The 23,503-nt window shown below is 36.0% G+C and overlaps 1 protein-coding gene across 5 annotated transcripts in view; it reads left to right on the top strand.

Annotated features, from left to right (window-relative positions):
• MACROD2 (mono-ADP ribosylhydrolase 2) overlaps positions 1-23,503 on the top strand; it is a 1,216,811-nt gene that overhangs the window by 1,110,883 nt on the left and 82,425 nt on the right. For all 5 annotated transcript variants that reach the window (XM_072409610.1, XM_072409609.1, XM_072409608.1 and 2 more), the window contains 2 exons: positions 6,122-6,203; positions 22,028-22,102. In XM_072409610.1, the coding sequence (XP_072265711.1) occupies positions 6,122-6,203; positions 22,028-22,102 (157 nt within the window). The remainder of the gene's footprint in view (positions 1-6,121; positions 6,204-22,027; positions 22,103-23,503) is intronic.

Below are 23,503 nucleotides of genomic sequence, written 5' to 3'. Positions count from 1 at the left end.
TTAGTGTAATGTGTAGCTCTTGTTTTATGTGGTATAAATGGAATGCTTGGTTGGGGATCTCACTCTACAAAGCACTTTACAAATTACAACTAAAGGAGTCTAAAATATAGGATTTCATTCTCAGACTTTTTAAGAGAAAATAGGAAATAATGGTCTAGGATCAAATAATAAAAGCACTCAGCGCCACAAAGTAAGGTATGTTATGTCCGGATAGGAAAACAATACCTGCGGACAAACAAAACAGCAATGCAGAACTCCATCTCCAATGCAAAACTCCAACTCTAAAACATCAATAAATGCAGTTTTGTAGTAAAAACATTTATACAAAATAAAATCAAATAAATGCCTAAATTTAATTTAATTGCATTCTCTTGCAATTTTTTGTGCTTCAACACTCTGGGAGACAGTCTGAGACAAGAGCAATCTGATGTGGTAAATTCACATGTGCTAACAATGAACATACTATCAGAAATGGGCAGAGAGATAACCTCATCAGGCTGTTGTTGCTCCTTTACTTCCTAAGCACAGGCTGGGGGCACGGAGGTGACCAGGCTGTGTTGCTGGACTGCAGTTGAAAGTCAACAGGCTGGTCCGGCTGTGTAGATCTCAGGACTGAATGGACAGATCCAATTCTCTTGGCAGATAAGGTAGCCTTATATAAGTGAGTGACACTGTATATAGCATCTTTCAGCTTATAAAGAACACTTAGTGAAGCCAATAATTAGAATACATGCTCAGGAGCTCAGTTTTTGTATCCATTGCTGAAGTGCACTGGTTTACTCTATGTTCTTTTGTTCCCCTCCAGTTTACACCATTCCAAGCAGTACTAATTACACCTAACTCCGCACTCATCATAAACACATGGAACAAGCTGGTTATCTATTGCTTTTTTTGCTTTCCAGTTCTTTATTCTTTCCTATGCTAACTCCAAATCCAGGCATTGATGCCATTAAAATTCAGCAGTGGTCTTACTAGTCAAAAGCACTATCTTAGCTTGGCAGCTGTGCATGATGAGTGGCAGACATGACAGCAGTGTAGCTTGAAAATTAAAAGCAATTTAATTAAAAATCTTCGCAATACCTTAGATAAGATTTTCAGGGCAGTTCAATGGAAAGTCAGGAATTAATCACCAGATTTAACCATGCTTCACAAATTATTAAAAATGATGTGACATACAACACACATGTCAAAACACTAAAACATCCTCTTCTATTTTTCTTATTCTGGAATACAAGCTACAAAATGTTTAGGTTTTTTCAGCTACACAGGTCTTGATGGCAAAGAAATTTCTGGACACCAGAAACCCAAATATTGTCTGGAGCACTAAGAACACAGTTGGAAAAAAAGGAATTTCAGTTCTAGATTTGCTATGGTCCTAGGTCCTACAGTTTTTTAGGACTAAAAACAAAAGCACTATGAACAAAAAATAATTTTGTATGGCATTTGTTGTATTATTAGGATAGAGTGGGAGCTTACATAGGGATTCCTTTTCTTGCTCCCGAAGGCTCAATGGAACGCTAGAGAAGCCAAGAGAAGGTATGTTCTACTGGGGAGGGGGGGTGGGGGGTAGTGGAGTACAGCAAACCTGTTGGAATGATAAAGTTGGAATGATAAATTTGAACTAAAGTTTACTGCCTGCACCTGGGGCTTTTACCATATTGTGTAGGTATGCCATTTTGATGGACGATCCAAGAATCCCATTCACGCACACAGGAGTAAATGTATTTTGTGCATCCAAAATGTGCACCGAGCCATGGGAGCATGGCCCAATTTACAATAAGAAGATACATTGCTAGAAAATGCTTTAACAGCAGATTGCCTATGTGCAGATGCCACAAGGTTCTTGATATTATCTTTATTAGCCTGAAATGTTAGTTTTTCTTTCCTATTAAAAATCAGCAAGTGCTCCTTACTAGTCCCTGATTTTCCTCCATGTCCTGGGTGAGCACAGTCCTATACCATAAGATGAAAAAAAACTATAGTTTAGAACCTTCTAATTTATAGGGCTCTCTCAAAATGTTATATATTTTTTTTTATATTTATTATTTATGTCTACAGTATTTTTTAAAATGGCTTGTGTACCAATTTTTTGGGTGAAGGTCTAATATGGCTTTAGAGCAGAAAGACCTGGAACATACTTAAAAGTGTGTCACCCAAATATTTACATGAGAGGATTGAAGCCAGGGACATAGCAAGGTAAAAAGGGGCAGGCACCAAGTTTAAATCTGGTTAAACTCTACCAACTGCCATTTCACTATGTTATTAGGCTGGCTTGGTGGCCATTGGGAGCTTCATGTTCGGACAGTTGTTGGAGCTTTGGGTCAATAAAAGTTAGGCCTGGTAATTAAACTAAGAAGAAACTTTTCTGGCTTGTAAAGGTCATAGCAAGCATCTGTGGACATTTCTTTGGCAGCAATCCACTTTTATATTTTTTAAAAAAAGTACAGGTAATTTAATCAGATTCCAACTAATTCTTTTTAGTGTAGTTTGAAAATGAAAGCAAGAATTTTAATTTGATAAATAGGTGTCAGACCTCAGCATATTTCATCCTAAAAATCATCAGTTATCAATGACGTTTGTATATTTGCCATATCTACTTTTTTATGCCGTATAATACCAGCTTAGCAAATTGTCTTAGTCAAAGCTAGATAGTTCACTTTGAAAAGATACAGGCCCATCAAGTTGAGGCCGGGTAATCCTAGCTATGTCAGCTGTCACATAAGTAACAGTGAAAAATGGAGGTCATTTTCAAATATTTCATATGTATTCCTGTGCATCCTTCTTCCACGGCATGGGTTTAATAATGAAGAAGAATGATTGAGGGGGAAACGATCAAGTCTGAGAGTCTGGGAAAAAAATGAATTCTTTGTTCTTGATGTATATATTAGCAAAGCAAATGCTTTCAGAAACACTTGGCATTCCTGTTCATGGCTTTTTTTCATTCAAAGCTTGTCAAGCCCAGCTCTGAGATCTCCATTTAAATAATTCTAAGATATCATAATTAATTTTTTTAATTCACTGTCTTCTGTGGAGGGACTCTATCTGTGATTATTACCCAGTGATGCATTTAATAAAGATAATGGTTAGATTAGAAAACACAAATGAAATGGGATGTGACAGCTGTGTATGAGGCCATCACTACGTTCTTCAAAAATATGAACACACATATTAGAATTGAAATATAAATTATATACCATCTCTCAACATTCCAATCATCTCCCATTCCAGCCCCTTCACACCCAATTAGCTGAATGTTACTTAAATTAATATATATAGATTTTATTTTATACTCCCTTACGTCAACTATTTTGTCATGGCCAATGGATTAGGCACCGCTGCAGCCTGATCAGCGCTTCTCAACATCATGTGTCTTCTGAGGATTTCGGCATTGGATAGTCAATAGAAAATGCGTATGTCACCTAGACAGTGATAGGGACACCCATACAAGGCTTGGGAGTCAGTGTGTCATGTGACCATGGATTTAGGTAAGTATTTCTGGTGTTTGGAAGAATAAACCTTTTTTGAGAGGTAGGGATGGTGGGTAAAGGAGAGGTATTACCTTTAAGCCAAAGGAACTGATTTATTAAAGCTCTCCAAGACTGGAGAAGATAGATTATCATAGGTGAACACAGGTGATCCAGCAAACCTGAAATTAGTTTGGTTTAGAATTTTGCCAGCTATTGCAAATGTTTTTAAGACATCCATTCCTGGTGTCCGGGCTTACCAATGTTCTCCCATGATAGTCTATGTTCTCCAGTCTTGGAGAGGTTTAATAAATCAGGTCCAATGTTTATTGTATATAGTTACATAGGTTTAAAAAAATACGTAAGTCCATCAAGTTCAACCAATAGAGAAATAAACATACTGGAAAACTAAAAACTTCCAGACAGAAACCATATATGCATATAAAAATTTCAGTTAGTCCTCCCCACTGCATTATTTCTAATTTATTTTAGCAGGTCATGCTGTGGGTTTAAAAATTACTCTCTGTGACACGTAATATCCCTTCTACAATAGTCTCTTCTACCTGCCTCATAGCCCCAGAGATCTGGCATGCACTGTCATTTTTGCTTGCCAGGATAATACCCCTGCTTTGGGCTTCCCTGCAGGTGCTGGTAATGAATGAACTCTTGCGAGCCAACACACTCTTGCGAGTTATGTTGTCCTGGCTTGCTCAATCAAGATGGAAGAAGAAGATTATCAACAGGAAGGGAAAGAAGATAGCATTGCCCTCCAAGAGGATCAGGGACTGGTGAGTATCGCAGTGTTTAGTTTGGCTTTAAGACGCTGCGGGTTCAGCTCATTTTATAGAATTGAGATTAAAGAAACCTGGGTGGACAGTCTAAAACCATGACATTTACAATTTTTCCTCGATATCATTGGTGAGTAGCATTTGCTGATAGAAATGAATCCCTTTCCTGGTCTGTAACAAATATGACAATGATTTTATAAAATGCCACTGCAAATTCCAACCTGCTACAGTTTCTTTTAAAACCTGAAGGCCAACAACTCTTTGGAGTTACCTTCTATTTGAGTGGTAAATGGGAGTCTACTTATTGAAATACATGATCATGTTGTAAGAAAAAGCAGAAGGTCAACTGGTCACTTACACTCCTGCAGAAGTTCCGTGAACAAGCACCACACAGAAACCACTGCTATTGGTTACAAAAGAATATTGTTAATTGCATTATGCTGTACATTAAAATAGAACACTGTTTGTAGTATTTACAAAAACATTTTTTTGTCAGTTTGTTAAGTACATCTTCATATGAAGGAAAAAGTTACAAACCTGTTGCAGATTTGATTTTTTCCACCAATGGGCCTGATTTATTAAAGCTCTCCAAGGCTGGAGAGGATACATTTTCATCAGTGAAGCTGGGTGATCTGGTCCAGGATTCAAAACATTTGCTGGCAAATGACTGTGAAAAAATCCATTCCAGGTTTGCTGGATCACCCAGATTCACTGATAAAAGTGTATCCTCTCCAGCCTTGTAGAGCTTTAATAAATTAGGCCCAATGTTCCAATTAAAAAACCTTTATTGTTACAAAAAAGAAAAACATACATTTCAAATTAATTATAATTAACTGTATTTACTCGTCTTTACTCGTGTTTACTCGTATTTACTCGTTACTTTTAAGTAAAAATGATAGTTTGAAAGACTAGATTTCTGACAAATATGGTATTGTTACTTGCATGGTCATTATAAGACTAATATTTTAGTTGTTGATTGAAGCTAAAAATCAGTATAATTGCGGAAGATCATAGATTTTTTACACTACATTTCCTATACTCACAATCTTCTACCATTGACTTTCCTTCCTCCTCGAGAGCGAATTTTCCCACCATGGCACAAAATTAGGACCTAACAAGTAGAGGCATCTTGTTACCAGGTTTCCATAAACTCAATATTAAAAAAAAACATTAGATAATCTTAAGAGTGGAACCATTATTTAGGATTAAGCTTTATCTGTTTCAGCAAATCATTTTCATGATTGTGTTCTGCTTTTCTTTGTCCTGAAGACTTTCAAATTTAGAATATTTTTGTTTTTCTCTGCTTGAGAATTAGACAAATAATGCTAAAATCTGGTCAGATATAGTAAAACAGGAAGATTGTAAACTAATAATTTGATAAATTTGACACCACTTTGAATTTCTTATGATCTGAGTTGTCTATTAGAGGCCGTATTTTTGAATCTACATTTGGCTAAATTAATTTGTACCACAGGAATATCCAACACAGTGGCAAGAATTTAAAAATAATACCCTATAAATTAACAAAATGCTTTAAATGTGCTTACAGCATTTGCATTAATTATTTATTGTATTTTGTTCTGTGCATTTGTCAGGGAAATGTATAGCATTGCCTTCCTGCTATGGTTTGATTAGAATTGTGCAAATAATTATATATGATAGGAGAATTGCTGGCCTAGCAGGAATTGTATAGAAATTTATTTAAAGAACTGTCAGCTACAGATTATTTATTTTATTTCTTTTTGTGCTGATGATACAAATGTTTTTAAAGATGTCATGTAAAATAAAGTGTCAATTTCAACATTAACTCATTAAGCCTAATTTAAAAATTGCCAACCTTAATTTTATTTTATTCTTTGTGTCTTGCAGGTAGACCGTATAATATTCTGTGTATTTCTGGAGATTGATGAAAAAATCTACTCCAAGAAATTGTCAGAGTTTTTCCCTAAAGGTATAGTAAATTGTAATTTCTTCCTAATGTGATTATGGTTATTAAAAAAAACCCATGCACCGTAGTAAATTTTCAATCACTGTATCCCCTTAACAGTTATTATCATTAATATTTATATCACCAACATTATTCATTTTTGTATTTTTTGCAAAAATATATTACCCTATTTCTATAACATATATATATATATTTTTTTAAGCATTGGATAAAGAGGTTATTCTGCAGGACATGGTCATTCCTAAAATGTTTTTTATGCATTTGCCTTATTTATAAAAAAAAACAATTGACATTGATTGCACATTATGTCAGTCTCATATCAGATACACAAAATATACAGTTGAATGCATAATTTGATACACATATGCAGGTTGTCACACCTACCAAAGCAGCCTGGTGACCTGATTTATCTCTGCTGCAGTTAAACAACACAAATTGGTAAGTTCATCGTTTCTAGGGATGAGCGAGCAAAATTTTAAAGTTTGATCTCGCAGCGAATCGGGCCATTCTCGCATACCGAACATGTAAGCGAGAACGGCCTGTGTAAATTCGGCCAGCGAGTCCCACGGCTGTGCTCATCATGAATGAAAGTAGCGGTTGGAATCATCCTATGATGATTCTCATGACTGCATTCATTGATGAGCACAGCCGCGGGACTCACACTAACAGGAGGAGTACTGGGGCTGCTTTGATGAATGTAGCCGTGAAAATCCTCCTGTGCGCGATCCCCGGGCACTCGAGGTTAAATGAGGGCTTGCCCTCATTTAACTTCTAGTGCCCGGGAACGCTCACAGAGGATTCCCACGTCTGCATTGCAGCCGCGGTACTCTTTCAATGATTTTCTCGATCTTCCGATGGGTCCGCGAAATTTCGAGGAAATTTTCACGAAAATGTCAAAGGCATTCTCGCTCATCCCTAATCGTCTCCTGCCTAAAATTGGACAATGAATGAGCAGTAGCACCCTAGTGAGGTCATCTCCTTTTCCATTTCTCCTTTCTTCCTTTCCTTTTTACCCATATGTTTTTTGTTCATCAAACATAGACGCAGGATACCTTATTGGTCCCTAGTACTTCCCCTCCCTTTCCCAGTATAAGTGCTACTGCACAGAATTTTAAAGATTTAGTTTTTATAAAATTTGCTTTTTATTTTTATATGTCTATTTTTGTGTTTATACTAGTTGATATATTCCTTCAAAAGCAACCATGTAATAATGGATCATAAACATGTCAAAACCATGTAAACAGCAAAGTTATTAATTATTAAAAATGGTCAGTTTGAGATATTAAGACTTCATTTCCCAAAGTGACAGAATAATATCCAGACATTTTACATGTCGTTTATTATCTTTTAGTAGCTGTTAAGTAAATAAAACCGCTTAATGCGTTAGTTTTACAAATAGCTAATAAAAATGCCTCATAAAAACAAAACAGTAAATTGCTTTTTTTATAATAGCAAAGAGTAGATAAGCCATACTGTTAAAACTGTATTCTTGCATTTTTTATTTTAAACATCTGTAATTAATAATCTCATCTTTTAAGATAATCAAGCGTAGTTAAGAAAGCAGTAAAGCAGTGAACATATCAATTATGATATTATCATATTAATGGATGTTAATTGTAATTATAAATACCGAAGAGTATATTTCTTTTAAAGAGAAGGGTAATAGGCAGGGCTGGGGGAAGGGGGGCACAAGGGGTAAATCTTTACTGGGCCACAAATAAATGAGTTTGCCTTTTGTAAAGTTAGACATGAGGGGAGGGGGCCCAGGAAATTTACTTAGTATGTGGCTCAGAAATTTTTGATGGTTGTCCTGGCAATGACACATAAGGGTAAATTTATCATAGTATTATCTTTTATAGATATAAATCTCCTCACAGCTTTTGTCCAATCAACATTCTCAATCCATTAATATTCCATAACCACCCTTTCCAATCATCCAATGAACTTCTGATCAGCCAGTCACTCATAACCTCTTCCCACAAGTGACCTTTAGACTTCTCTAGAGCTGTTCCCACTCTCTCGAACTTCCTCCCTTGTCTCTTAGGCTCACCCACACATTAATACCTTCAAAAAGGCCCTAAAATTTTCTTTTTCAACTTGGCTACCCATCTTCCTTTCTGCCCCAACCAGCTATTACTGAGCAATCACAGTTTTAATTCCTCTACATATTGTATTCTATTTTCCCCTACCTCTTAGATTGTAAGCTCCTTTGAACAAGGGTTATTCTCCTCCTTTACCATTGTTTGTACTGGATTTCTATGCAAATTTTTTTGTTTGGTACTTCCTGTTGATAATATCGCTAGTAATAATATTACCAGTTGGTAAAAAGGAGAGACAAATTACTTGTTTGTTAATTATTTATTATTATTATTATTATTATTATTATTATTATTATAATTATTAATATTTGATCCTCCGGATTGGGCTGGTTGCTGGAGGTTCTGTTTTTATACCTATAAAATGTATTTAGTAGGTGTAAATTCAGGAAAAAGAAAGGATTTTAGGGGGAAGAAGGAAAAAAGAAAAAGGTTGGCTGATGGACATCCAAAATCATCTTTCAGCTTTCCTTCCTCAGCTGCCCTGGCCTACTGCTTGAATTTTTTGGATTTCAGTCCTGTCAACCATGGGGGTCAAAAACACATGTGGATGTTACCGTCGCGCCCCGTTTGCTCCCCCAGCCATTATCTGCCTTTCTTGCAAAGAGAAGCACAAACACCAGCCAGCTGGTGATGCCAGTGATGCCAGCTGCATGTTGCCATTTCAGTAACATATTGATCAAGGCACAAGGAAAGGCAAAATATGTGCAGATCAATCTTCAGCTCTGAAGGCCAATACCAAAAAAATAACCTTTTTTGTGTTTGAGATAAAAAACAAGGCCCAGAGCTTCAGTCAGGTTTTTATTACTTATGTTTCAAAATTCGGGAGATCACATTGATCCTGCAATCTCCAATAATCTTATGGTTTCACCAGGACAGATGTCTAGTCGAGGGTAGCTATAAGCCATTTTAGAACCTATTTATTTATGGGGCAAGGCAGAAATCTGCAAAGCAACAGTGATGATGTACAAAGTGCAGTTAGCCATTGCAACAAATCTGATTTCTGTTAAATAAATCCAGATCAATAAAAGCCAAAATCTGATTGATTGCTTTGGTTTAGTAGTCACATCTTTAATTTTGTCAAATGTGTACTTTTAATACCTGATTCAGATTTCCTATGCCATTTAAACCATGAATATGCACATGAATCTTTAAAAAAGGCCACAGAAGATAAATTATGAAACATTTGATTTAAGCATTTTTATAGCAACCCATTTAGCATTAAATGAACACTATGATCAACATGCAGTTTGTTAATGTGTCGTGCACACTTCACTATAATTGAATTTGGCATGTAATTTGTTCATGAAAGCTGATTTATCTCACTAGAAAACACATACTAAATTGGGAAGATAAAGAGACAGATCCAAATTAACTAAACATGAAAAAAAAAAAGTTTGTATATTTCCCAGAGAGAGTTATTTGTGGTTATGTTCCATATTTTTAAAGGATACGTACACCTTGGGGGAAAAAAATCAATCCTGTAATGAGAAAAAAAGGAAAGGTTGCCAATGCTGTCCTCTTTCTGAGTTGCCTGTCATGCTAATCCTCTGACTTCAATACATTCTGTTGTTTTCTTGCATTCATTTTGCTAAAAGCTGTCTCTTTATTATTCCAGGGCATTAGGAATTATACTTAATTCACTGCAGGTTATAAAGACATAGACCCTGATACCCAACCTCAGAAGACAACCCAACAGTAGTTAAAGACAAATAAATTCATATTCATTCTCCATATATTCCTCTGGCTTTTTAAATATGGATACCTTAATAAACACCTTATATGATTTGCAGAGAAGTACATACTGTATCCCTAATGCCTGTGGCTACAATTCATGATCCTTTCAGAATGTAATCATTTATAGCCACACTGCTCTAAACATCCACATCCATGATACACAATGTATGAAAGCATGGGGCATGTATTTTTCTTATAGAAAGCTGACATTGCAGCCATTTGCCCTTTAGTGTTTACAGTTCAACTTTTTAATATATATCATGAATCAACTTTTCTGAAAACAAAACTGTATTTCTAAACTCCTGATTGTCTCCATGGACCTGATTGATTAAAACTCTCCAAGGCTGGAGAGGATACACTTTTATCAGTGAACCTGGGTGATCCAGGATTCAATACATTGGATAACAAATAGCAAGTTACTTTTAAGAAATCCATTCCAGGTTTGCTGGATCACCCAGCTTCACTGATGAAAGTGTATCCTCTAGCCTTGTAGAGCTTTATTAAATCAACACCAAAAGGTCTAGAGTATGAAAGCTCCCCAAGAGCTCCAAGAGACTTTCATGGGTGAACCTCCGTGATCCAGCAAGCCTGGAACAGATCTGGTCCAGAATTGAAAACATTTGCCAACAAATACCAAATAACTTTTAGGAAATCTATTCCAGATTTTCTGGATCATCCATGTTCACAAAATTCTTCTCCGGTCTTGGAGAGTTTTAATAAATCAGGCCCAATATCTGTGTATATTTATGACAGTACCACTGCCGACCATTAAACTGATATCCCTCCTTGGATATATAAATTATAAATAATAATAAAATCATTATTATTAAAGTGTGTTTATTAAAAATGTTACAGTATATCATGCTACAGGTATAGCTTATATGCAAAAGTACAGTTTTGCAATTCTTCCAAATAACTTTCTCTGGATAATAACTCCCCCATACTGTCCATTAGACACAAATATAGCTGCCAGTTTTTGGGTCACATATAAGATAAAAGGTCATTTTTTCCTACTATAGGAAAACCCTTTTTTTCAATTGACTAGGAGTTAGAAGCTGAAGGAGCTGACACGTTTAGCTTACTCGTTTGTATGCTAAGTGCCCTGGGTCATAGCTAACTCAGCTTTTCCAAAATGCGTAAGCTACTTGTCATCTTCTGTTGATTTTAATGGACTGTCAAAATAAAAAGATTTTATCTTAATATTTCACGGCACTGGCCTCGATTGCATTCATTCTTTACAATAAGTCCTTTCAAAGAATATTTCTCTGTATAATGCACGGTACATTTTTAAAACTGCATAAGTGTTCACACATACTATTCATCTTTTATTCGATGGTATCACATTAGTAAATTCTGTCTTTACTGTTTGAAAGTGCTTTTCTTCAAAGTGTATTTGCTGCCATAGGTAATTGTCTGCCAAGACACTTTCTGCAGCACAGGGCTAGTAAAAATCCCATTAACATAAACAATTACTGTAGGAATACAAAACAAAAATTAGAGAGGCTATAAACTGTAAAATAAACTCTAAAATATTAAAAAATAAACTTGCATCCTAAAAACAATCTTGTGAGTACTTAAAATAAACACAGATTGTATTTCTTCACACAACTAAAAGGAAAACTCACGCATTCATAATACAAAAGGCAAACACTTTAATGCCCAACCATTGGCTTCTTATACATCTCAAGAATTCCTATGAACTCTAAACCCAAGCTCTACCACCATTCTTCCATGGACAGGACTGTGAATTACCTGCTTCAGGGTATAAGATGGTCTAAAATAGATTTAAGTTCTGTTGTATAATGAATGGGGTGGTGCATTTTAAAAAAATGTTAGGGCCCAACTCCATCATTTTTTTTATAAAAAAAAATTGTGAAAAGCTATATTTCATAAAACAAGTACATTCTAGAATGTCCATTTTACAAGAATCTGTAAATTTGCAGCATAATCAATTTTGGGGTGGTCAATAATCCCTATGATTTTAATATTGACATGGGTATATCATCTTACAAAATAACCTTCACTTTCTGTTCCATAGACATAATAGAAAATAGGAGGAAACCTTTTAAAAAGAAAAGCAAAGTCGCTTCTCAGACAGTTGTCATTAATTTCTGGTTAATGGCAGCACAATATTTAACATTTTCTCATAACTTCCAGCCCACTGGAAATGGATCTGGGAACTAATGCCAAAGTGAAATTGCCAAATTTGGCTTCATCTGAATTTTCACAAAAACTATACTAAACAAAATAAGGCGAAAAAAAGTACTTGAGTCAATGAGCCTGATTTAATAAAGCTCTCCTAGACTGGAGAAAATAGACTATCAAGGGAGAAGCTGGATGATCCAACATCAGATTAAAAAAAAATTCCAACTAATAGCAAATAATTTTTAATATATCTGTTCTAAGTTTGCTGTTTCACCCAGGGTCTCCTATGATAGTATAAATTTCCAGTCTTGGAGAGCTTTAATAAATCAGGCCCAATGGGGTAGATTTCTAATGCGGGAAATTATTTTTTTGTGATGGTTTCCAGTGACAGTAGAACATAGGAGCACTGTACAAACATTGCTGTTCAGTACTATGGAAAGAGGAGGGACCCCACTCTCCTCTCCGCCATAGGAAATGATAGTAGGTGTCCCTGGTTGGTCATTTAGTGATCCATCTCATCTAGAAATCATTTAGAGATCATCTCATCTTTGGATTGCTAACCGATGTTAGGGGGATTGCTTTAGAAATGCTAGATGAGATGATCACAATCATTCATTTTCTATTATCCAGCGTGTGTATATAGCTTTAGGAAAGCTCTTTGGGCTTTTACTGAAACTATTCTTTTTTCAAAAAGGTAATAGTAAAAAGAAACAGTGTGATGGCAGTGGAGGAGAAACCCTGCAAACTTCATTTACACTAATTGCCAGATCAGTGCTTAGTGGAAGATTATTATTTTTAAATATATGGACCTTTATTTAATAAAGTTATCTCCCCAGTTTTTTCTTAGGGGACATTTTCTCATCTTAGTTATGAATTACCTTTTCAGCATTTAGCAAGTGAAAAAGTACTAAAAAGTAGGTTAAGAGTAATAAAAAGCTTTCATTAACTTGGGACAACTTCTGAGTATTTTTTTAAATGTAATATTGTAATAATTATTCATGGGATAAAACTAAAAAAGTTTACTGAATCAGGGCCTCAGAAAATTGACATAAGAATTTAAGGAAGTAACTTTGCACATAACCAAAAAAAAAAGATATTCCCTTAAAACAAAATTCAGAATATAAAACAACAGATATAAAAAATTGGGAACAACTGAGTACATACAAGTCATACATACAAATGCACCAGAAACAAATACAACAAACCTGTAACAATGTTAACTGTCTAACCATCCCTGTAAATCACCACTAGTGTTGATGTTCGAATTTGGGTTGTCAGTATACACGACCCAAAAATGGTGGTTCGAATTCAGGCAGACCCGACCCGAAAAACACGGAATTCGACTTTGCGATTGAATGAATGTGTTTAAAAATATGTTTTAAAAAAAAGGTGAACTCCAGATGAACTCTAAATGGATTTTCTCTATTGAGAGTTCATCTGAGTCCAGTTCCCACGGTCACCGTGCTGTACTTATCACGTACCAGAACCCACCCATGGAAGAGTAGGCAGCTTGTGTTCAGAAAGACAACCTGCCCACCGCCCTGATCCTGCAATTCCATACAGGAGACATGGTCCATGGTTTAGGCCGATGCACCCCCCCAGCGGGGTCCTTCTCCTGACCTCAGGGGGACGGGGGGTGGACCAGCCAGAGCCGTGGACTACCAAATATTTCTTTGCAAAATAAGGGTGGGCACGCATGCCCATTCCCGAAAAAAGTGAGGGCACGGCATTCCCACCTATGTCCACTCCACTACAACCCTGAGTATAAGCATTCCCATATAAGTGTCTTGATAGTCCAATTTTGCCCTCTGCCTTATGCACATGCCAATGCTTTGTACTTTCAGACCTTGTTTTATGTGTTATGTGTATTTTCAATAAAAACAGATTAATCAATAACACAAGTATAGCTCATATAAGGTAATAAAAGTGTGGATAGGATTGCATACATTCAACACAACGTAAAATCTATTTCCTGGTATATAAAGGTCTCACTACCTCCTGCATACCAGAGCCATTGCTTTCTTTTCAGCTTGACATGTCTTGTGTAGACCTCGAAGCCAGACAGGAACATTGATTTTCTGCTTAATTAAGCAATTCTTTGTAGACTCCTATCAATGTTTGGGACACTATCATGCTGGAATATCTATTTTATTTAGCTCAAGTCTCCTGGAAAAAGGATACAATTGACCAAAATGTCCATTTACAGCCTTCAATTTATTGCTCAGTCACTGGCAACGACATTACCAAAATGTAAATGAACAACAAAAAGCTACAGAAATCCTATTTAACTGGTGCAAACATCGACAAATGTAAACCAGTGACATTTTTTCGTATTTTCTTTGCAGTTGTCTTGTCTCTTTATGTTTGTACCATTGCCTATTTTCCTATTATATCCCTTATTTCTACTCTGCTGACATTAATATATTTAAAGTTCCTAGTGCAGAAGTTTTAACAAACAGTAACATCCTTAGTCTATAGCTTTTGTCCATTACTTTCTTTTTATTTGCAGATATATGTTGTTTTATCCACAAAATAAAAAATGTTACCTAAGACTCCAGTCAGTCATTGGGCCTGATTTATTAAAGCACTCCAGGGCTTTCATCGGTGAAGCTGGGCGATCCAACAAACCTGGAATTGATATCGTTTGTTTGTTATTTGCTAGTAAATGTTTTGAATCCTGGACCAGATCCATTCCAGGTTTGCTGGATCACCCAGCTTCACTGATGAAAGTGTATCCTCCCCTGCCTTGTAGAGCTTTAACCCCCCTGGCGGTATGATTATTTTACTTATGAATAAAATAAGAAGTATTTTTTTAAATGTCAAATGTACCGTTTTGACATTTAAAAATACTTCCTATTTTAAGTTTCCCTTTGGTCCCGCACCACATCGCACAAGCCGCACTGCATGCACACATGTCTCATGCCCACCCAGCATCTGCATCCCCGAGCCTCATGTCTGCATCCCCGAGCATCCTTCACACAACAGAGATGTGAGGCCAGAGGACACAGATGTTGGGCATGGCCAAGGGGACGCAGACGCTGCAGGCTCGTGGGGACCAGGTAAGCCCTCAATTCCACCCCGCTAGTGGCTTGGGGCTACTACTTTTATAATGAAAATTAACCCCAAGCCACTAGGGATTACCGCTGGGAGGTTAATAAATCAAGCCTATTGTAACAAGTTATTACTGGTTAGCCAACTTGATCTTAGATTAATACCCATGTCTGGGTTTTTGTCCTGGAAAAAAATATTAGGAAATGTTTATTCCTACTTGTCTTTTGGGTCTATTTATAAAGCAGTGGTGGAGAATCATTTACTGCTATTTAAACACATAAACCTAGAAGATTCTTTACCAGGTTCCATTTAGAAGCCAATCAGGACCGGTGATAAAGCAGAATAAGAACTTAGCCTACATTATAAGCATACAGTATTCACAGGATAAAATTTCAATGTATGTGAGGGGTTCCAAACTAGATCCTTATGTTACTCTTTCACCAAACAATGTCTTGAACATTCATACTTGTATTAAGACACGCTTCTTTGATTATAAAATTACCTTGTTTGGAGTCACTGGCAGCTGGATTGTATTTTGTATCTTTTAGGACCTTCTCAATTTACCCTTGAGATGGTGATCAATGATCATTATTTCTGATACAAAGCTTCTCAGGTTGTTAAAACAGTCTTAAACATCTGTTTTGTGACACTCAACACTAGAGATTTTCTCATTATTTGCAATTTATACAATTAGCAATCATTGCTATGATTTACCATAATTAATTAACAAAATCACACCTAACATGCTTTTGTGCCAGGTAATGTGCTAGTTCACACCAGGCATTTTCTCACATGTGCATGTTTTTGCATTCATTTCGGTGTGTGTGCAAATCCTTGGGGACCTTACACAAATGCAAAAAAAAATAATAATCGTGCCCTGTTATTTTCTTGATATGTCAGTTCATGTTAAAAAGTCAAAAATTGTACCCAGCCTTTTTAGTTTCTGGAGATCCTACCAGTCATGGTGTTTTCTATTAATGCCTTGCATTGATTTATTGGCATGTCACCATTACACATTGTTTTAAATTAAGACTACAGCCATTTGTGCCAACACACAGCATGCTAGTAGTCATTGCGTAGCAATGATGTTTTCATGCCAAAGAGGTGCCTTAACTATGCATCACACTAAGGATCAGAAAGCAGTCATACATTTACAAAGAGGTAGAAATGTTTAGGGACATATATACTGCCTGGACAAAAAAAGACACACGGTAATATTCATTGTTTAATTACGGCGTGCATCACCTTGGTATTGTTTCAATAGGTTTATGCAATGTCACAAAATATATCTCCATCCAGAGTTGCATTTATTTTTTGCCAAGAACTTGTACTGATTATGGGAAAGTCATACCGCTATGTAAATCTTCTTCAACACATTCTAAGAATTATATATTATATTATATTTATATAATATATATTTATATTAATTATTTATTTTTATATAACCTGGGTGCTAATAGAAATAAAGCATCATGTTCTTCTTTATACATTTGCAGACTGTTGCAAATGTTCTATTGTGTGTAAATTCCCCCACCTACTAGATTGTAAGCTCTTTGGGGCAGGGTCCTCTCCTCCTGTATCACTGTCTGTATTAGTCTGTCATTTGGAACCCCTACTTAATGTACAGTGCTGCGTAATATGTTGGCGCTATATAAATCCTATATTAATAATAATATTAATAAAGACTTGCAGACTGAAAATCGTATATTTACTTACTATTTAAAATAAAATAAGACAAAGAAGACCAAATTTCAGTGATATTGAAAATGTGATTGGATAGTTTCTAGATAATACAAGTCGTGTTTCTTGCAGAAATTTCAAGAACTGCTATATTACACTGTAGCTATAACAAGTTTCAGCACCAAGGACATCTCATTTCAAGCTGTCCTGGAAGCTGTTGTGTTCTGACAGCTCCAGACTCATCCAAGGGTCATCCCAAACTTCCTTCAGTTTTGGCTTGGTTCATTGTTTTTCAATTAAGGCATTTCTATCTGCTTGTCACTTTATATTTATATCTTTCCTAACTCTGATTTGCTGCTGTCTTCAATATCCTGGCTTACTAATAGTGTTTCCTAAGTTATTTATATAGCTACTGTCCATCATATATTGACTGATCTTTCGGGTGACATGGATAGTTCATGTGATACTATTTCATGGGAAATTTCTTCATTTTTAACATCCTTTTTAATGTTTTTCTTTTCTAAAAATGCAGCAAACTTGGAATGGATCTGGCCCAGGATTTAATATATCTGCCAAAGGATTATTAAAAATCCATTCCAGGTTTGCTGGATTACTCAGGTTCTCCCATGATAGTCTATCCTCTCCAGTCTTGGAGAGCTTTAGAAAATCTGGCCCAATGTCAGGACTGTTTATTTCAGGTAAATAAAGGAAGTGTGTTTCACTTAATTTAAATTTATATTTAGACATAGTACAGTCAGTTGGCATATTGGGCTTAAAGCTGAAGTTGAATCTGCCTATATTTTGCCTTTCTTAGTTCCTCCTTTCTCCCTGTCATCATTCTAGTTAAAAATTGCAGTGCAGGAAGGTCATAGTTAGTGGGAGGAGCTAAAAAGGTGTTGCCTATACCTTTCTGAAAACAGGAAGTCATGGTAATGATTGCATGAGATGCTAAGCTATTATGATTGGAACCAAAATCACCAAGATCAAGAAAGCCAAGATCACTAAATGCATGGATCCCAGACTGTGCATGCGTGGGGAGCCGTAGTCACATTTAAGGGAAGAAATTTACCCCAGAGTGACGTCAAGATGCCAGGTCTGACCCTGCTATGGAAGCCCGCCCACCACCCTGAGCCTGGGATCCTTATTGGAGACCTGGTTCACGCCTCTGGCCGGTCTGGCCCTCAGTGGGATCTTTCTCCTGACCCTGCTGGGGGGCGCACCGGCCAGAGCCACGGACCATCAAAATTTTCTTGCGGACCGGACCCGCGGTTGGTGACTGCTGGATTACAGAGTTTGGCCAGAGACATCACAGCTGTGAAGAGAACAGATGATGCTGAATATCCTCTAGTCAGCAAATAATACATGCTCTATCTGATTTTCTGCAACTTCTAATGCAAATTGTGAAAACCGTTTGGTGTGCTGTAAACCCAGAATAAGCAATTTCAGCAGGTACAGCTAAGGACTGGAGTTCAACCTAAAAGGTCTCCGTATGTCTCAGTTCCATCAAAATCCGAAAAATAGGAGTTTTTTCCTCAATTTAGTGGACAGAGACATACAGAATGAATGAGTTTTAAAACTATAATTCTTCAAAGGCTATTTGATGTCATTCAGCACAACAAAGCCATAGTGTTCACAGGCCATTTTCCCCTTCATCTGTCTGTACATAGTGGTAATTGTGAGCACATATGATGATGCCACCTGAGAGTATGGTATGAATATGATCAGGTGTTATTTATTTCTGATTATGATTACGCATATGTTCAAAATTTTTCTGTAGCTACTGATTGCAGCAGGATTTGTATAACAGTCAAATACCCTCTGCTTAATAAAAAAATATTTCCAGATGCCTGCAATGTTTGTTTGCCTTAAAGAGTTCTTTATTGTATCCAGATACAGTGACATTAATGTACTACTCATGGTGCTAATACAGAAAACATCAGTAGTAGTACAGCAATTGTTTTCTGTGATTATTAGTTTTGCTAAGCTGATGATGGCTATATGTGTATCAGTTATTTAATCTACTAGTTGTTTTTGTCTTTTTTTTCTTTTTGCTGTTTTGATTGTTTCTGTCCTGTTTTGTATGTTTTAAGAGTTTCTAATCCAGTTCTCTGTAGAGTATTCAATCATTGCGAAATGATCACTTTTTTGTTTACTTTTTCCTATAACCCATTGATAGTAAAAGTGATCTAATGATAATGGGCACCAAGTGATTGTTTTATTTGTTCAAGAGGTCTCATAAAAGTGGATACTCATGGTCTGTTGATTAAATCACTTTACTTCTTCCAGTGCCTGATTTTTATCACCCACAGAGAATATAAGTCTTATAATGAAAGCTTCCAGCCACTGGAGGATTGCAAAAACACACAGAAAAACTATAGTTCAGTAAGTGTGGAAATTCCTTTGCCAGGGGATATCAACCAGTCAAATATAGGAAACGGTGGTGAAATAAGTCAAATAGACAAATGCCACCATCATTTTACAATCCTATGACTGATTGGCCCTGCTTTAATAAAGCTTCCCAAGGCTGGAGAAGATACACTTTCATCATTGAACCTGGGTGATCCAACAAGCCTGGAAGGGATTTCATAACAATCATTTGCTATTTGTTTAGCTTACAATCTAAGAGAGTTCACTTCAGTAATTGAAAAGCCAGTCTAAGCTTTATATACATTTTATATAACACAACAATACATATTTACAGATATTTATGTAAAGGTTTTAGGAGCACAACAAAATTGAGAAAAACTGGAATAAAATTGGAAGATTTTGGCCATTTTTTCTCTTTTCATTGTTCGCCTCTTCTCATGTCTTCTATCAGGTGGATTGTTGAACTGGAACACAGCAACTCCTATAGTTCTGTCTAATGCTGTGCAGATCTAAGTATGTGAGTTGGGGTGTGCAAGGCTGAAAAACTACATTATGTTACTGGCCTTATCTTTTTACAGCTATGTTTCCAATGGATCGGATCTTTTCACCAGTTTTTTCTCCTGTATGTGTCAGTGTTTTTGCATGTCTGCTTCTGTTTTCATAAATGGAAAAGAATCCAGTTAATTTCTCTTACCCAGCCACTTTCCAGTAAATTAAACCATGCTTTATTTAAAAATGCATAGTTAAATGTAAGAATATGATTTAAGTGAAGGCGTCTCTCTTCAGGGCACAGGGTAAATAGGTTACATTTGTCTTCTGTCACCTAAAGAAATTCTTGTTCACAGAAGCTGATAGTTATTAAATGTACTCCGAACACTGAATAGACTATTGAATTACCTTTGCTTTATTTGTATGCAAGGACATTGCTTTGAGTGTGATATTTAATTCAAGGTGTTTTTATGTGTAAAGCGTCTTTTATAACCACTTATGCCACATTATATAACAAATGAACGTTGCATTAATTTATTCATCTGCCGCTACACAATACAAAAGTGGATCAGGTATCAAAACCAATATTATTCTGATTATATATACAGAATACTATATGCTCCAGTAAGTATTTCCATTAACTGCAATTGAAGGTTTCACCTGAAATCACAAAATAATTATGTCAGATTTCTTTTGTCTATATGTGGTAGTGGTTGAGTAAGAAAGCTGGAAGGTATCAGTAATGAGAAATCCAATTTTTAATAACTTTGCCATTGTAAATAATAAATTCTAACATTTTTGAAGTAGTTTTCACAGTAAGGGCCTCTAGTGAAATTTGCTTTTTTTTTTATTTATTGTCAATTTTTATTACTTTTATGCTTTATGAGGAAATAAAAATTGATAGGTTATAATATTCGCTCCATAAATCCTGATCTTTGGGATTGAAGGTAAACCTGATTAGTGCGTCTCATTAAGGTTCTCAGTACAACATTTTTAAAGTTCAAAACTAGTTAGCATTAGTTTAAGGATTGGGACCAAACTGGGTCGTGAGCATGTTACTGATGGGTCGCCACATGACGGTGTAGTAAATGTAGCCTAACTTGCCAAGTTTGCTTTTGGTTTCCTGTACAGTACCTTTTTATTTATTTGGGTACCCTATTTCTTTTTCTAAACCTTAACCTAACACCAACCTTAACCCTAAACTTGATCAAGCCTTGTTGCTTGAAACCAAATTCAAAAGCAGGTCCTTGGTTTCCTCAGGGACAATGCAGGTCTTCTTGTACATGATGACATCAGTGTGCTTGCGACAGGCAAGGAGAAACTGTTTCAGGGGACCAATGATGTAGCTGAACGTTAGCAAGGGATACAGTGATTAAATTTGTTTTTTCATTATAACGATATCTGTCAATACTTGAATTGAAGTTGGCTAGAATGATTAACCCCTGTGGTTGTTCTCATCACTTAGAAGAACTCTATATTCTATACCACTCTATACCCTGCAACATATTCTTTACAATAGGCCTGATTTATTAAAGCTCTACAAGGCTGGAGAGGATAAACTTTCCTCAGTGAAGCTGTGTGATCCACAATTTAAAACATTTGCTAACAAATAACAAATTACTTTTAAGAAATCCATTCCAGGTTTGCTGGATCACCCATCTTCACTAATGAAAGTGTATCTTCTCCAGCCTTGGAGAGATTTAATAAGTCAGGGCCAGTATGAACAAATCTAGCTCTCCATTTTCTTGGTCTTGAATTATCATGGAAAAATATGTAATCATTACTGGCTGATTTATTCCAACCCAGGGAAACATCCAGGGTCATGTACCTGTGTGCACTTCATACCCAATCATATGGGGGGGGGGAGGGGGTGAAAGGGCAGAGCTTGTTCAAATGAATAAATGGTTAAAGCAAAGTAGGTTAACTTCATCTGTGTTCCACCATAGTAAACCCGGCCAGAATAACTGCACTTCACAGTTTAATAGTCCTTTTGCCAATATCTTTATTTTTACCATCATTTTATTCTACTTTTGAAGTATATATAGGTTGAGTTGGTTACATATATTGTATTATACTAATAACATATTATACCAAAATTGTTAATAATTCATCTAACACATTTATCTAATATTGGATACCACATTTTTACTAATATAGGTTTTTGAGGTTACTGAAGTCCAGGACATATGTTCTGTAATGTGCTGACAATATACTGTAAATAAGTTAGAAAAGGAGTAAAACTAAATCTTTTTGTTTATGCAGAAGTTGAAGAAAAAAATGTACATTCTCCTCCTTCTAAGAAAAGTAAAGCCAAGAAAGCGGATGAGTCTACCAATAGTAAGTAATAAACAAAAAGAGAATCCCTCCATAGAGTCATTTTCTTGTAGTCTCAACACAACTTTGTAAGTCTAGGAATATATGTGATCAATTTCTTTCACCATTCACTCACTTCTAACTTCACTATACTTCTGATCTATTGTGAGGAGAAAGAATGGGACAGATTTACATAATATATTGCGTTCCTGAACACATGTAACACAACATGATTTTGATCAGTAAGGCAGCTTATTCATATTAAAATGGGCTGGCAGTGGAACTCAGTTAAGGAAAAAGTAAGCCCCATCTTTTTTAAACCAACAAAACCTGATTCATAGTTCCCATCTGTGTGTTGTAGTGCCGTGTTAGCATTATTTATTTTTATTTTGGTAACCATTATAGGATTACAAATAAAATGCATAGACTGTAGATTATTAGTGATTTAGTGTATGGTGCTACCATTATGTGCAATAGGCAAACGTATGGCAAGAAACTGGGTTTAAGAACCAATCTGGACGAAAGACCCTGTAGCTGGGGTCAGTGCCTGGAAGATGAGGCAAGAACAAGGAAAACCTAGGAGCTATACAGCAAGAGGAGCCCACAAAAGCACAAGAAATGGTCAATGTATTGGAGGATTGCCCTCTAAGAGCCCTTTAATATACCAAATGAATCTTGTTTATATTACTTTAAAATATATACAGGTTTAGGTTTACACACACTGTTCTTTGCATCACACGTCTACACTATTTTAATTGATTTGAACAGAATAATCTGTATCTGCTCATACCAAAATTAATTTTCAGACCATCAACCAGCTGCCATATACAATTTTAATCTAAAGTGGCAATAGCAGTGACAGTTGACAATACTGGAAGTTCAGTGCTTTGCATGACCTAATCAAGGATTGATTTAAAAGAATTTATCAGAAGGGTACCTGACTTAGAAACATCTTCCATACTTCTATGACAATCATATGTAGGAGCGGGACTGGAAAGTGAACTGTAAAAGGTTCTGTAAATCTAGTCCCCTGAATATTTCATATTTTTATGCATCACATCCTTCTTTTTGTTAGACCAACTATAGATTAAAGTAATCAATTCTTATCACTGTCGTTTGCATGCAGGTAATACAGTAACAAATGACATGACGTGACTCGTAGCACATTTTTCCTGATTGCTCCAACCAGCACACATTGACAGTTGGTAGTGAGGGTACATTAAGTTCAAAGAGGACTCTAAATTGTACAGTAAGAGCATATTTGTTTTATTCTATAAAAACCACCTACAAACAAATGTGAGTTTAATCACTACAATAAATTTACATTTTAAATGATAAAGTAATATCAGATTTGTACAAAGTTATACCTGATCATCTGAACATACTTTATTGTCACAAGCAGCTCTGCATGACATTAAGGAAAAT

The sequence above is a fragment of the Pyxicephalus adspersus genome, chromosome 4 (genome assembly GCF_032062135.1).
Source record: "Pyxicephalus adspersus chromosome 4, UCB_Pads_2.0, whole genome shotgun sequence".
Classification (NCBI taxonomy): Eukaryota; Metazoa; Chordata; class Amphibia; order Anura; family Pyxicephalidae; genus Pyxicephalus; species Pyxicephalus adspersus.
This window is presented reverse-complemented; position numbering and strand designations above follow the sequence as displayed.